General features: G+C 36.1%; 1 protein-coding gene across 1 annotated transcript; it reads right to left on the reverse strand.

The window, feature by feature from the left end:
* Positions 1-7,211: 7,211 nt before the first annotated feature.
* On the reverse strand, positions 7,212-13,662 carry tph2 (tryptophan hydroxylase 2 (tryptophan 5-monooxygenase)). Its single transcript, XM_029426454.1, has 9 exons — positions 13,529-13,662; positions 12,942-13,042; positions 11,886-11,953; positions 10,887-11,083; positions 9,100-9,235; positions 8,666-8,792; positions 8,106-8,201; positions 7,890-8,023; positions 7,212-7,614 (listed from the first exon to the last, which is right to left on the reverse strand). The coding sequence occupies exons 2-9, from the start codon at positions 13,014-13,016 to the stop codon at positions 7,440-7,442; spliced, it is 1,008 nt and encodes a 335-aa protein (XP_029282314.1). The 5' UTR covers positions 13,017-13,042; positions 13,529-13,662; the 3' UTR covers positions 7,212-7,439.
* Positions 13,663-14,104: the final 442 nt, after the last annotated feature.

Here is a 14,104-nt window from a genome sequence, read left to right on the forward strand (position 1 = left end):
ATTTTGACTTTTGTATTTTTATTTCCTTCAATAAACCTGATTCTGATTAAAGGAAGACTTTTATTTACAACCTACCGGAAACAGATACTCTTATTATGGTGGCTTGATGCTACGCACGAAGCAGCAGCCGGTGTGTGTGTGTGTGCGTGTGTGTGTGTGTGTGCGTGTGCGTGCGTGCGTGCGTGTGTGTGCGTGCAAGTGTGTGTGCGTGCGTATGTTTGTGTGTATGTGTGTTGTTTACCGGGATGGGGGGTCCCCGGGGACCTCCGACTCCGCCGTCTTTGCCAGGCAACAGAGAGCCGCAGAGAGCTCCACACAGCTGGGGATGAGTGCCGACGGACGGGCAGGTGTGAGAGGTGTGCCCCGGAGAGGAACACCGACAGGATGATAATAACATCCATTTTAAAATACTTACATTTAATTCATTAAATGTACATTCAGTAGTATTAATGCTGGAAGAAGAAGTATTCAGTATGTATACTTCTAGATTATATTAAAACTGTATTATCTGCAAAATGCACCTCAAGTATCAAAAGTAAAGTAACTAAAACGTAATAAAGACACTAAGTGGGTCATTCCAGAATTGGAGGACATTTCATGTCCCACATATAAAAAATCTAATAATCCATGCCCAAAAAGCTAAACCATGCACTTGCTGTGTTAAATATACTTGTCTTGAGACAAAATGTATATAAAGTTGCAGAAAAGGGTCTTTCAAAATATTATTTAAAATATAAAATAGCTCTCAAACACCCCTAAAATAGCATTTTTCTCTTGACCCAGCTTCTTGGTGACCAACTCGCATGTCAAATATAACATTTAATATAGGGTTTTTATTTACTTTACCCTAATCCTAACCCTAAGCGAGACCCATTTTGGCCGCTTGTACCTGCAATCTGGTTCTTTCGGTCATGACCAAGCCTTCATGACCACAAGGTGAGGGTAGGAACGAAAATCGACCTGTAGATCAGCTCTCTTTTCGTCACAACAGTGCGGTAAAGTGACTGCAGTACCGTCCCCGCAGCTCCGATTCTCCGGCCGATCTCTTGCTCCATTGTCCCCTCACTCGCGAACAAGACCCCGAGGTACTTGAACTCCTTCACTTGGGGTAATGGCTCATTCCCTACCCGGAGTAGGCAATCCACCAGTTTCCTGGTGAAAGCCATGGCCTCAGATTTCGAGGTGCTGATCCTCATCCCAACCGCTGCACACTCGGCTGCGAACCGATCCAGTGACTGTTGAAGGTCACAGACTGATGATGCCATCAGGACCACATCATCTGCAAAGAGCAGCGATGAGATCCTCATGCCACCGAACTGCAACCCCTCTCCTCCACGACTACGCCTCGATATCCTATCCATGAAAATCACAAACAGTATTGGTGATAAAGCGCAGCCCTGGCGGAGGCCAACATCCACAGGCAACGAGTCCGACTTACTGCCGAGTATCCAGACACAACTCTCGCTTTGGGCGTACAGGGATTGGATGGCCCTCAGAAGTGACCCCCCCACCCCATATTCCTGCAGCACCTCCCAAAGTATCATCCGTGGGACCCGGTCATATGCCTTCTCCAGATCCACAAAACACATGTAGACCGGATGAGCGTATTCCCAGGCCCCCTCCAGGATCCTTGCGAGAGTGAAGAGTTGGTCCGTTGTTCCAAGACCAGGACGGAATCCGCATTGTTCCTCTTCAATCAGAGGTTCGACTACCGGCCGAACCCTCCTTTCCAGTACCTTGGAGTAGACTTTACCAGGGAGGCTGAGAAGTGTGATACCCCTGTAGTTGACACATACTCTCTGGTCCCCCTTTTTGAATAGGGGAACCACCACCCCGGTTTGCCAACCCAGTGTCCCAGACTTCCACGCAATGTTGACGAGGCGTGTCAACCAAGACAGCCCCTCAACACCCAAAGCCTTCAGCATTTCTGGACGGATCTCATCAACCCCTGCGGCTTTGCCACTGTGGAGTTGTTTGACTACCTCAGTGACTTCCATCAGGGAAATTGACGATGATCCCCCATCAGCTTCCAGCTCTGCCTCAACCATAGAGGGCGTGTTAGTCGGATTCAGGAGTTCCTCAAAGTGCTCCTTCCACCGGCACTCCTTCTCAGTTGAAGTCAGCAGGGTCCCACCATTGCTGTACACAGCTTGGATGGTTTCATCGCTTCCCCCTCCTGAGGTGCCGGATGGTTTTCCAGAAGCACCTTGGTGCCGACCGAAAGTCCTTCTCCATAGCTTCTCCGAACTATGGTGTTCGAGGGTTACCGCCCCTTGAGGCACCTAAGACCTTGAGACCACAGCTCATCACCGCAGCTTCAGCAATAGAGGTTTTGAACATCGCCCACTCAGGTTCAATGCCCCCAACCTCCACAGGGATGGCTGAAAATCTCCGCCGGAGGTGTGAGTTAAAGATCCCCAGGACAGGGGATTCCTCCAGACGTTCCCAGTTCACCCGCACTACCCGTTTGGGTTTACCAGGTCTGTCCAGAGTCTTCCCCCACCCCTTGATCCAACTCACCACCAGATGGTGATCAGTCGACAGCTCCGCCCCTCTCTTCACCCGAGTGTCCAAAACATGCGGCCTCAGGTCAGATGATACGATTACGAAATCGATCATTGACCTTTGGCCTAGGGTGCTCTGGTACCACGTGCACTTATGAGCATCCTTATGTTCAAACATGGTGTTTGTTATGGCCATTCCATGACTAGCACAGAAGTCCAACAACAAACAACCGTTCGGGTTTAGATCAGGGAGGCCCTTCCTCCCAATTACGCCTCTCCAGGTGTCTCCATCGTTTCCCACGTGTGCGTTGAAGTCTCCCAGCAAGACTACGGAGTCCCCTACTGGAGCCCCCTGCAGGGCTCCATTCAGGGTCTCCAAGAAGGCCGAATACTCCGAACTGCGGTTTGGGGCATAGGCACAAACAACAGTCAGAGTTTTCCCCCCCATAACCCGAAGGCGTAGGGAGGCGACCCTCTCGTCCACCGGGATAAACTCCAACGTAGCGGCGCTCAGCCGGGGGCTAGTGAGTATCCCCACCCCGGCCCGACGCCTCACACCTTGGGCAACTCCGGAGAAGAATAGAGTCCAACCCTTATCCAGGAGTACGGTTCCAGAGCCAAGACTGTGCGTGGAGGTAAGCCCCACCAGATCCAACTGGTAGCGATCCACCTCCCGCACTAGTTCAGGCTCCTTCCCCCACAGAGAGGTGACGTTCCACGTCCCCAGGGCCAGCCTCTGCTGCCCGGGTCTGGTCCGTAGAGGTCCCTGACCATCACTGCCACCCATGTGACAGCGCACCCGACCCCAGCGGTTTTTCCCATGAGTGGTGGGCCCACAGGATGGATGGATGGGAGGCACCACGTAGCTTCTTCGGGCTGTGCCCGACCGGGCTCCGTGGCAAACCCGGCCACCAGGCACTCGCTGTTGGGCCCTCCCTCTGGGCCTGGCTCCAGACGGGGGCCCCGGGCTTCCTCCGGGCAGGGTCTCTTCTTTCCTTTCCCTTTCTTTCATAAAGTCGTTTTTGAACCTAATGATTCTAAACATTTATTAATAATCATAAACCATTTATTATTGATATTAACATTTATTAATGATCATAAACATTTATTAATAATTAGAAATATTTATTAATAATAATAAACAATTATTAATTATTATAAACATTTATTAATGATCATAAACATTTATTAATAATTAGAAATATTTATTAATAATAATAAACATTTATTAATTATTATAAACATTTATTAATTATTATAAACATTTATTAATAATCAGAAACATTTATTAATTATTATAAAAATGTATTAATGATCATAAACATTTATTAAAATTCAGAAACATTTATTAATAACCATAAACATTTAGATATAACATTAACATTTATGAATAATCATACACATTTAGTAATGATTATAAACATTTATTAATAACATAAACATTTGTTAATAATCATAAACATTTATTAATTAGTATAAACATTTATTAATAATCATAAACATTTATTAATAATCATAAACATTTATTAATGATTATAAACAGTTATTAATGATCATAAACATGTATTAATGATTAGAAATATTTATTAATGATTATAAACATTTATTAATAATCATAAACATTTATTAATGATTATAAACATTTATTAATAATCATAAACCTTTATTAATGATATTAATATTTATTAATGATCATAAACATTTATTAATAATCGTAAAAATGTATTAATTATTATAAACATTTATTAATGATTATAAACATTTATTAATGACATTAACATGTATTAATAATCATACACATTTAATAATGATTATAAACATCTATTAATAATCATAAACATTTATTAATGATCATAAACATTTATTAATTATTATAAACATTTATTATTGATATTATCATTTATTAATGATCAAAAACATTTATTATAAACATTTATTAATAATCATAAACATTTATTAATAATCATAAACATTTATTAATTATTATAAACATTTATTAATCATAAACATTTATTAATGATTATAAACATTTATTAATGATTATAAACATTTATTAATGATTAAACATTTATTAATGATCATAAACATTTATTATTGATATTATCATTTATTAATGATTGGAAACATTTATTAATAATCATAAATATGTATTAATTATTATAAACATTTATTAATAATCATAAACATTTATTAATTATTATAAACATTTATTAATAATCATAAACATTTATTAATGATTATAAACATTTATTAATGATTATAAACATTTATTAATGATGATAAACATTTATTTATAATCATAAACATTTATTAATGATATTAACATTTATTAATGATCATAAATATTTATTAATAATCATAAACATTTATTAATAATCATAAACATTTATTAATGATTATAAACATTTATTAAAAATCAGAAACATTTATTAATAATTATAAACATTTAATAATGACATTATCATTTATTAATAATCATACACATTTAATAATGACATTATCATTTATTAATAATCATACACATTTAATAATGACATTATCATTTATTAATAATCATACACATTTATTAATGATTATAAACATTTATTAATAATCAGGAACATTTATTAATGATATTAACATTTATTAATAATCAGGAACATTTATTAATGATATTAACATTTATTAATGATATTAACATTTATTAATGATCATGAACCTTAATTAATTATAAATATTTATTAATGATCATAAACATTTATTAATTATTATAAACATTTATTAATAATCGTAAACCTTTATTAATGATTATAAACTATAATACTATAAATAAACATTTATTAATTATTATAAACATTTATTAATAATCATAAACATTTATTAATTATTATAAACATTTATTATTGATTATAAACATTTATTAATAATCCTAAACATTTATTAATTATTATAAACATTTAGTAATAATCAGAAACATTTATTAATAATTATAAACATTTAATAATGACATTATCATTTATTAATAATCATACACATTTAGTAATGATTATAAACATTTATTAATAACCAGGAACATTTATTAATGATTATAAACATTTATTAATCATAAACATTTATTAATGATTATAAACATTTATTAATAATCAGAAACATTTATTAATGATTATAAACATTTAATAATCAGAAACATTTATTAATGATTATAAACATTTATTAATAATCTTAAACATTTATTAATGATTATAAACATTTATTAATAATCATAAACATTTATTAATGATCAGAAACATTTATTAATGATTATAAACATTAATTAATAACCAGGAACATTTATTAATGATATTAACATTTATTAATAATCAGGAACATTTATTAATGATATTAACATTTATTAATGATATTAACATTTATTAATGATCATGAACCTTAATTAATTATAAACATTTATTAATGATCATAAACATTTATTAATTATTATAAACATTTATTAATAATCGTAAACATTTATTAATGAATATAAACATTTATTAATAATCATGAACATTTATTAATGATATCAACATTTATTAATGATCATAAACAATAATTAAATATAAACATATTAATTATTATAAACATTTATTAATAATCATAAACATTTATTAATGATCATAAACATTTATTAATTATTATAAACATTTATTAATAATCAGAAACATTTATTAATGATTATAAACATTTAATAATCAGAAACATTTATTAATGATTATAAACATTTAATAATCAGAAACATTTATTAATGATTATAAACATTTATTAATAATCAGAAACATTTATTAATGATTATAAACATTTATTAATAATCAGAAACATTTATTAATGATTATAAACATTTATTAATAATCAGGAACATTTATTAATGATATTAACATTTATTGATATTAACATTTATTAATGATCATGAACCTTAATTAATTATAAACATTTATTAATGATCATAAACATTTATTAATTATTATAAACATTTATTAATAAATATAAACATTTATTAATAATCATGAACATTTATTAATGATATCAACATTTATTAATGATCATAAACAATAATTAAATATAAACATATTAATTATTATAAACATTTATTAATAATCATAAACATTTATTAATGATCATAAACATTTATTAATTATTATAAACATTTATTAATAATCAGAAACATTTATTAATGATTATAAACATTTAATAATCAGAAACATTTATTAATGATTATAAACATTTAATAATCAGAAACATTTATTAATGATTATAAACATTTATTAATAATCAGAAACATTTATTAATGATTATAAACATTTATTAATAATCAGAAACATTTATTAATGATTATAAACATTTATTAATAATCATAAACATTTATTAATGATCAGAAACATTTATTAATGATTATAAACATTAATTAATAACCAGGAACATTTATTAATGATATTAACATTTATTAATAATCAGGAACATTTATTAATGATATTAACATTTATTAATGATATTAACATTTATTAATTATTATAAACATTTATTAATAATCGTAAACATTTATTAATGATATCAACATTTATTAATGATCATAAACAATTAAATATAAACATTTATTATTTATTATAAACATTTATTATAAACATTTATTAATAATCATAAACATTTATTAATGATTACAAACATTTATTAATGATATTAACATTTATTAATAATCATAAACATTTAATAATCATACACATTTATTAATGATCATAAACATTTATAACATTATCATAAAAAAAAGGATTTACAACATCTTTTCACAATCTGAAGAATAAAGCATTAGTGAAGCTTTACTAACATTTAATAAAGCCTCATAACATCATACAGCAACACCTTCAACATGTACGGAGGGAAACGTGTTTACATGAGTTTCAGGAAGGGATGTTTTGAACCAATCAGAGCTCAGATGCCCATGTAGGTGTTCATCTTCCCCAGAGCGTCACACACGGTGTTGAGGTCGCTGCGCAGGTCCTGCACCACGTTCTCGATGCCGCGGGTGTCTTTGAGCAGGTCGATGCTCTGAGTGTACGGGTTGTAGTACACGGAGAACGGACGCTTTATCATCTTCGCAAACTCTCTGTGAGAGAGGAGACATCGTCAGTGTGACTCATCATGTGACACATCATGTGACCGTCTCGTGTACTTCAGCAGGTGGTAAATGACAGCAAAACAAAACCACTTGGTTCAAGAGAAGTACGTTTGGTAGTCAACGTTGACTTCTGGTTTCACACGAGCAGCGTGTCCTCACTCGTCTCATCAGCTGCTCCCTCTGACTCGTCTTACACATCTCATTATGACCATCCCAAATACTGTATATAACACAACGCTCTGCCGTGTGTGTGTGTGCTTCACCTCATCTTCTCTTTGGCCTCCTCGAAGCTCTCCGACACGAAGTAAACATCCTGGAAGGTGGTGATGAGACACTCCTGTCTGCAGGTCGTCCTCGGGTCAAACATCCTCACACAGGCCGCCTCCGAAAGGGCATGCTGGGAGACACACAGCAGGACCATTAGGCGTGAGTCTGTGTGTGTGTGTGTGTTTGTGAGAGAGAGTGTGTGTGTGTGTTACCCTCAGCTCTCCTATAGACGACAGTAGACCGGCACCGTAAGCTCTCAGCTGACCGTCCTGTTTGCAGAGTCCAAACTCAATGGTGAAGAAATAACACTGTAATATAACACACACACACAATCCTTAAAGTGTTTTACTTTTTAAAAGTTGCTCTTATGTCATCAGAGGACAAAAATGTTTGCATCATTTTTTTTTTAACTCTTAACAATTTCAGTCCTGATCAGAACTACAAAATATTCATCCTTTTTTTTAACACTTTAAATGTTTATTTACGTTATGCTACTATAAAAATACAAACATGTAATTATTTTCTGTAATTAAATGATTTTATCTTCATGTCTCCAAAATAGTAAAAAGTTAAATTCTGATCCAGATGTGAAGCTGATTTTATTATTTATGAATATTTATATACATTCTGCTTTAATGGGACATTGGGCACGAAGGGTTAATTAACCAAGTTCCTTTGTAACTTCAATGTGACATTTAACAACAAAAGCTCGGAGCCCTGGTGGAGCAGGTGGAGCTCTGACTCAGATTCAGGTGATGATGTGGAGACTCACTGTGGCCAGTTTCTGAACGTCCTCATCAGAAGCTCCCAGAGAGGCCAAACCGATCTCCTGAGAGAACTGAGCGAACTTTGGATCAGCGAGCAGAGGAACGTGACCGAGCAGCTCATGACACGTGTCTCTGCAACCACAGCATCAATAACATTAAAATGACATATGCATTATATCACAAATCTTTATCGTCTTCGCAAACTCTCTGTGAGCGAGGAGACATCGTCAGCTTGACTCATCATGTGACCGTCGCGTGTACTTCAGCACGCGGTAAATGACAGCAAAACAAAACCACTTGCTGCTCCCTGACTCGTCTTACACATCTCATTATGACCATCCAAAATACGATATATAACACAACGCTCTGCCGTGTGTGTGTTTGTGTGCGTGTACGTGTGTGTGTGTGTGTGTGCGTGTACGTGTGTGTGTGTACTCACGGCTCCGGTGTGTACAGAGGGTCTGTGCTGTGTCTGACGTACTGAGTGCAGTTAAACACTCTGTAGGCCAAACCAGCGAGGAAGTCTCTGGGGGAGAGGTACCCGGCCACAGGACGCACTGTGAACCCAGAGCGCTCTGAAACACACACACACACACACACAGTCTCTGTCTGTGTCTCTGACTGTCTGTCTCTGTTTCTGTCTCTATGTCTGGCTCTTTCTCTGTCTCTGTTTGTCTGTCTCTGTCTCTGTTTCTATCTCTGTCTCTGTTTCTGTCTCTGTCTGTCTCTGTTTCTGTCTCTGTCTGTCTCTGTTTCTGTCTCTGTTTCTATGTCTGTCTCTTTGTCTGTCTCTGACTCTGTTTCTGTCTGTGTCTCCGTTTCTGTCTGTCTCTGACTTTGTCTCTGTTTCTGTCTCTGACTTTGTCTCTGTCTGTCTGTCTCTGTCTCTGTTTCTATGTCTGGCTCTTTCTCTGTCTGTCTCTTTCTCTGTCTGTCTCTGTCTCTGACTCTGTTTCTGTCTGTCTCTGTTTCTGTCTCTGATTCTGTCTCTCTGATTCTGTCTGTCTCTGTCTGTCTCTGACTCTGTCTGTGACTATCTCTGTCTGTGTCTCTGTTTCTGTCTGTGTCTCTGTCTATCTCTGTTTTTGTCTGTCTCTGTTTTTGTCTGTCTCTGTCTGTCTCTGTCTGTCTCTGTCTGTCTCTGTCTGTCTGTCTCTGTCTGTCTGTCTCTGTCTCTGTCTGTCTGACTCTGTTTCTGTCTCTGTCTGTTTCTGTCTGACTCTGTTTTTGTCTGTCTCTGTTTTGTCTGTCTCTGTCTGTCTCTGTCTGTCTCTGTCTCTGTCTGTCTGTCTCTGTCTGTCTCTGTCTCTGTCTGTCTGACTCTGTTTCTGTCTCTGTCTGTTTCTGTCTGACTCTGTTTCTGTCTGTCTCAGTCTGTCTCTGTCTGTCTCAGTCTGTCTCTGTCTGTCTCAGTCTGTCTCAGTCTGTCTCTGTCTGTCTCTGTCTGTCTGACTCTGTTTCTGTCTCTGTCTGTTTCTGTCTCTGACTCTGTTTCTATCTCTGTTTCTGTTTCTATCTCTGGCTCTTTCTCTGTTTCTGTGTCTGTCTCTGTCTCTCTGTTTCTGTCTCTGTCTCTCTGTTTCTGTTTCTGACTCTGTTTCTGTCTCTGACTCTGTTTCTGTCTCTGACTCTGTTTCTGTCTCTGACTCTGTTTCTGTCTCTTTCTGTCTCTGACTCTGTCTTTGTGTCTCTGTCTGACTCTGTGTCTGGCTCTTTCTCTGTCTGTCTCAGTCTGTCTGTCTGTTTCTGTCTCTGTCTCTGTCTGTCTCAGTCTGTCTGTCTGTTTCTGTCTCTGTCTCTGTTTCTGTCTCTGTCTGTCTCAGTCTGTCTGTCTCTTTCTGTCTCTGACTCTGTTTCTGTCTCTGACTCTGTTTCTGTCTCTTTCTGTCTCTGACTCTGTCTTTGTGTCTCTGTCTGACTCTGTGTCTGGCTCTTTCTCTGTCTGTCTCTGACTCTGTCTGTCTCTGACTCTCTGTCTCTGACTCTGTCTGTCTCTGACTCTGTCTGTCTCTGACTCTGTCTGTCTCTGTTTCTGTCTCCGTTTCTGTCTGACTCTGACTCTGTGTCTGTCTCTATCTCTGTCTCTGTTTCTGTCTCTGTGTCTGTCTGTTTCTGTCTGTCTCTGTTTCTGTCTGTCTGTTTCTGTCTGTCTCTGTTTCTGTCTTTGTCTCTGTTTCTCTTACTTTGTCTCCATGCTGGTTACAGTGTGAGGACTTGGACACTGACCTTTGAGGAACAGGGACACGTCCTCCAGCTGGGGGACGTTGTCCTCTCTGTAGCCGCAGTGCATGCTGAGCAGTGGCAGGTTCTTCAGGTACTCTCTGCAGGCGTGTGTCGGGTACAGCTGGGTCAGCTCTCTGAAGACGACGCCCCACGTCCTCACCTCCTCCGGGGTGTACTCGATGCGAGGGATGGGCTGCCCGCTGGGGAGGAGACACATCACCATCATGAAGGACTGAGCTGTATGTTAGATCATCACAATATTCTGCTTCACACACTCTTCTGTGAGACGAGAGGACACATGAGAACATCAGAGTGTGTGTTTGTAACTGTGTGTGTAGATGTAAACTCACAACAGCTACATTACATAACGCCTCATGTACATATTAAACACTTGTAATATAAACTTGTGTTGATGTGAGTCATGAAGTGGGGAAGCTTCATGATATCTGTTAGTTACATGTTTGACCCTGTTCACCTGTAGTGTGTACAACATGTATGACTCTGTTCACCTGTAGTGTGTACAACATGCATGACCCTGTTCACCTGTAGTGTGTACAACATGTATGACCCTGTTCACCTGTAGTGTGTACAACATGTATGAATGTTACAATACATATCTTTAAAGGAGCTTTTCTCTAAAGGAGCTTTTTCTCACACTCTTCAGCAGAAATCTCCACTTCAGCAGCACTTACATACACCAAACTTTCCACTTCCATTCCTCTCTATATTCTGAAGCTTTGTGCAGAGGGCTTTGTTCACATGTCACTCACAGCTCATGTTATACACGCTACACTAACTACATGCAGGAAATGCACTAAGTTCTGTGTGTTGATACAAAGACAGATCCAGAATCCCCTCTGTACAGACCTTTGATATGTGAACAACGTGAAACACTTTGAACCTGCTTCATCCGAAGTTCACGCTGAACAATGAAGATCTTTTTAAATTATTTAAATGTTTTCATTAGTGCTGAAGATGCTAAACTGAACATATTTCACTCACAATTTATAATTCATGGCCACCTCCACAAAGAACTTCCTCCTCTGACGGTAAACTTCATCCTTAAAGCCCTGACAGGAAGAAAGAAATACTTTCATATTCACAGATTAACACTCATGGTGGCATGAACATCACCAAAGGAATTTCTTTATAATAAAATATATTTCACCAGCAGTGTTTGTAAACCTGCCTTCAGTCTGTGTTGTTGTTCAGTGTGTCTGTGTGTGCAGCTCATCTGCCCTCCGGTGGACAAACAATTACTTATAATACATAGTTTAAATAATAATATAATATAAAATATAATGTAAGATAATATAATATAATGTAAAATAATATAATACAATGTAAAATATATAATATAATGTAAACTAATATAATATAATATAATACAATGTAAAATAATATAATGTAAACTAATATAATATAATACAATGTAAAATAATGTAAAATATAGTTTTATGTAAAATAATATAATTTTTATGTAAAATAATATAATATAAATTATAATATAATGTATAATAAAATAATATAATGTAAAATAATATGATATAATGTAAAATAAAATGATATAATATAATGTAAAATAATATAATATAATGTAAAATAATATAATGTAAAATAACATAATGTAAAATATTATAATATAATGTAAAATAACATAATGTAAAATACTACAATATAATGTAATGTAAACAAATATAATATTATGTAAACTAATATAATAAAATATGATGTAAAATAGTATAATATAAGATAATATAATGTAAACTAATATAAACTAATATAAAATAATGGAAAATATAAAATAATATCATATAATATAATATAATAACATTTAATATAATATAATTCAACATTAATATGTCTAATATAATCTATTTTAATATAATATAATGTTATATAATATAATAACATTTAATATAATATTATTTAACATTAATATGTCTAATATAATATATTTTAATATAATATGTTATATAATAACATTTAATATAATTTAACATTAATATGTTTAATATAATATATTTTAATATTAATATAGATTAATATAATAATTACAGGGTGGTCAGCGTCCAGCTCGGACCCGTACATCAACACTCTGTGAGAACACTGATCCAGCTCGGAGATCTTCATCGGGAACCAGGGGACATCGTCTTCATCTAAATTATACATAAAAACACAAAACTAATTATAACAGGCATTTATTTTGATAACTTATATAAAACCCTTAAAAAAAGCAGCATGTTTATTCTCCTCAGTATTGAGGGAGAATCTCAGCAGTCATGAGTGTAAACGAGGAAAAGAAAGAATCCAAACAGTCCTGATAGAGTGAAGAAGTGAGAATACCCGTCTCTGGGGTTCCCACCCGAGTCGGGTGTTCCACCCATCTCTGATGTTTCTACCCGTCTCTGATGTTTCTACCCGTCTGATGTTTCTACCCGTCTCGGGAGTTTCTACCCGTCTCGGGAGTTTCTACTCGTCTCTAGTGTTTTCACCCGTCTCGGTTATGTCCATCCATCTCTCGTGTTTCCACCCGTCTCTGGTGTTTTGTACCCTTCTCTGGTGTTTTTCTACCCGTTTCTACCCGTCTCTGGTGTTTCTACCCGACTCGGGTGTTTCTACCCGACTCGGGTGCTCCTACCTGCCTCAGCAGACCACACATGTGCAGGTGTGTTGAAGGAGATGATGTTGACGTGATCTTTGAGGAACTCAAGCAGCTCGTTAAACTCGTTCTTGCTGCAGCTGCAGTCTGCAAAGATCTCCACCTCGTTCACAACTCGCTTCGACGTCCGAGACTCGATGTGACTCAGGTTCACTCGCTTCTCCTGGAAGAGAACGAGGAAAGTATCAAAGGGAAGGAAATGTGAGAGAGCAGGTGAGCAGGTCAGCAGGTGAGAAGGATAGTCAGGACAAGACGTGTCACAACCTGGCTCGAGAGGAGGTGACAAGGAGGGAGACCACACAATCAAATAACTTTTCTATATGGTTTAATTTAAGTAAATTATACACAAAGCACAAGCACAATACAAATAGCAGGCAGCAGGCCAGAGGGAAGAGACAGAGAAGATCTTGCAGGTCTCTTTATAGCCTGAGCCCAGCCTGCTCATGTGTGCTGAATCAGTGACGAGGACATGAAGAGGTCTCAGCTCCACCAACACCTTAAACACAGTGACCACCACGTGAAAACCCACCCACACCAAATATGGGTCTGTGGGGTGCAG

The sequence above is a fragment of the Cottoperca gobio genome, unplaced genomic scaffold (assembly GCF_900634415.1).
Source record: "Cottoperca gobio unplaced genomic scaffold, fCotGob3.1 fCotGob3_186arrow_ctg1, whole genome shotgun sequence".
Taxonomy (NCBI): domain Eukaryota; kingdom Metazoa; phylum Chordata; class Actinopteri; order Perciformes; family Bovichtidae; genus Cottoperca; species Cottoperca gobio.

Excerpts from the sequence above, each read along its gene's own strand:
- tph2 (XM_029426454.1), bottom strand. The coding sequence starts at position 13,016 with ATGAAGATCTCCGAGCTGGATCAGTGTTCTCACAGAGTGTTGATGTAC. Across the intron at positions 8,202-8,665 it reads ACGTTCAGAAACTGGCCACA|TGTTATTTCTTCACCATTGA; the intron begins GTGAGTCTCCAC and ends GTTATATTACAG. Across the intron at positions 7,615-7,889 it reads GAGGCCAAAGAGAAGATGAG|AGAGTTTGCGAAGATGATAA; the intron begins GTGAAGCACACA and ends CCTCTCTCACAG.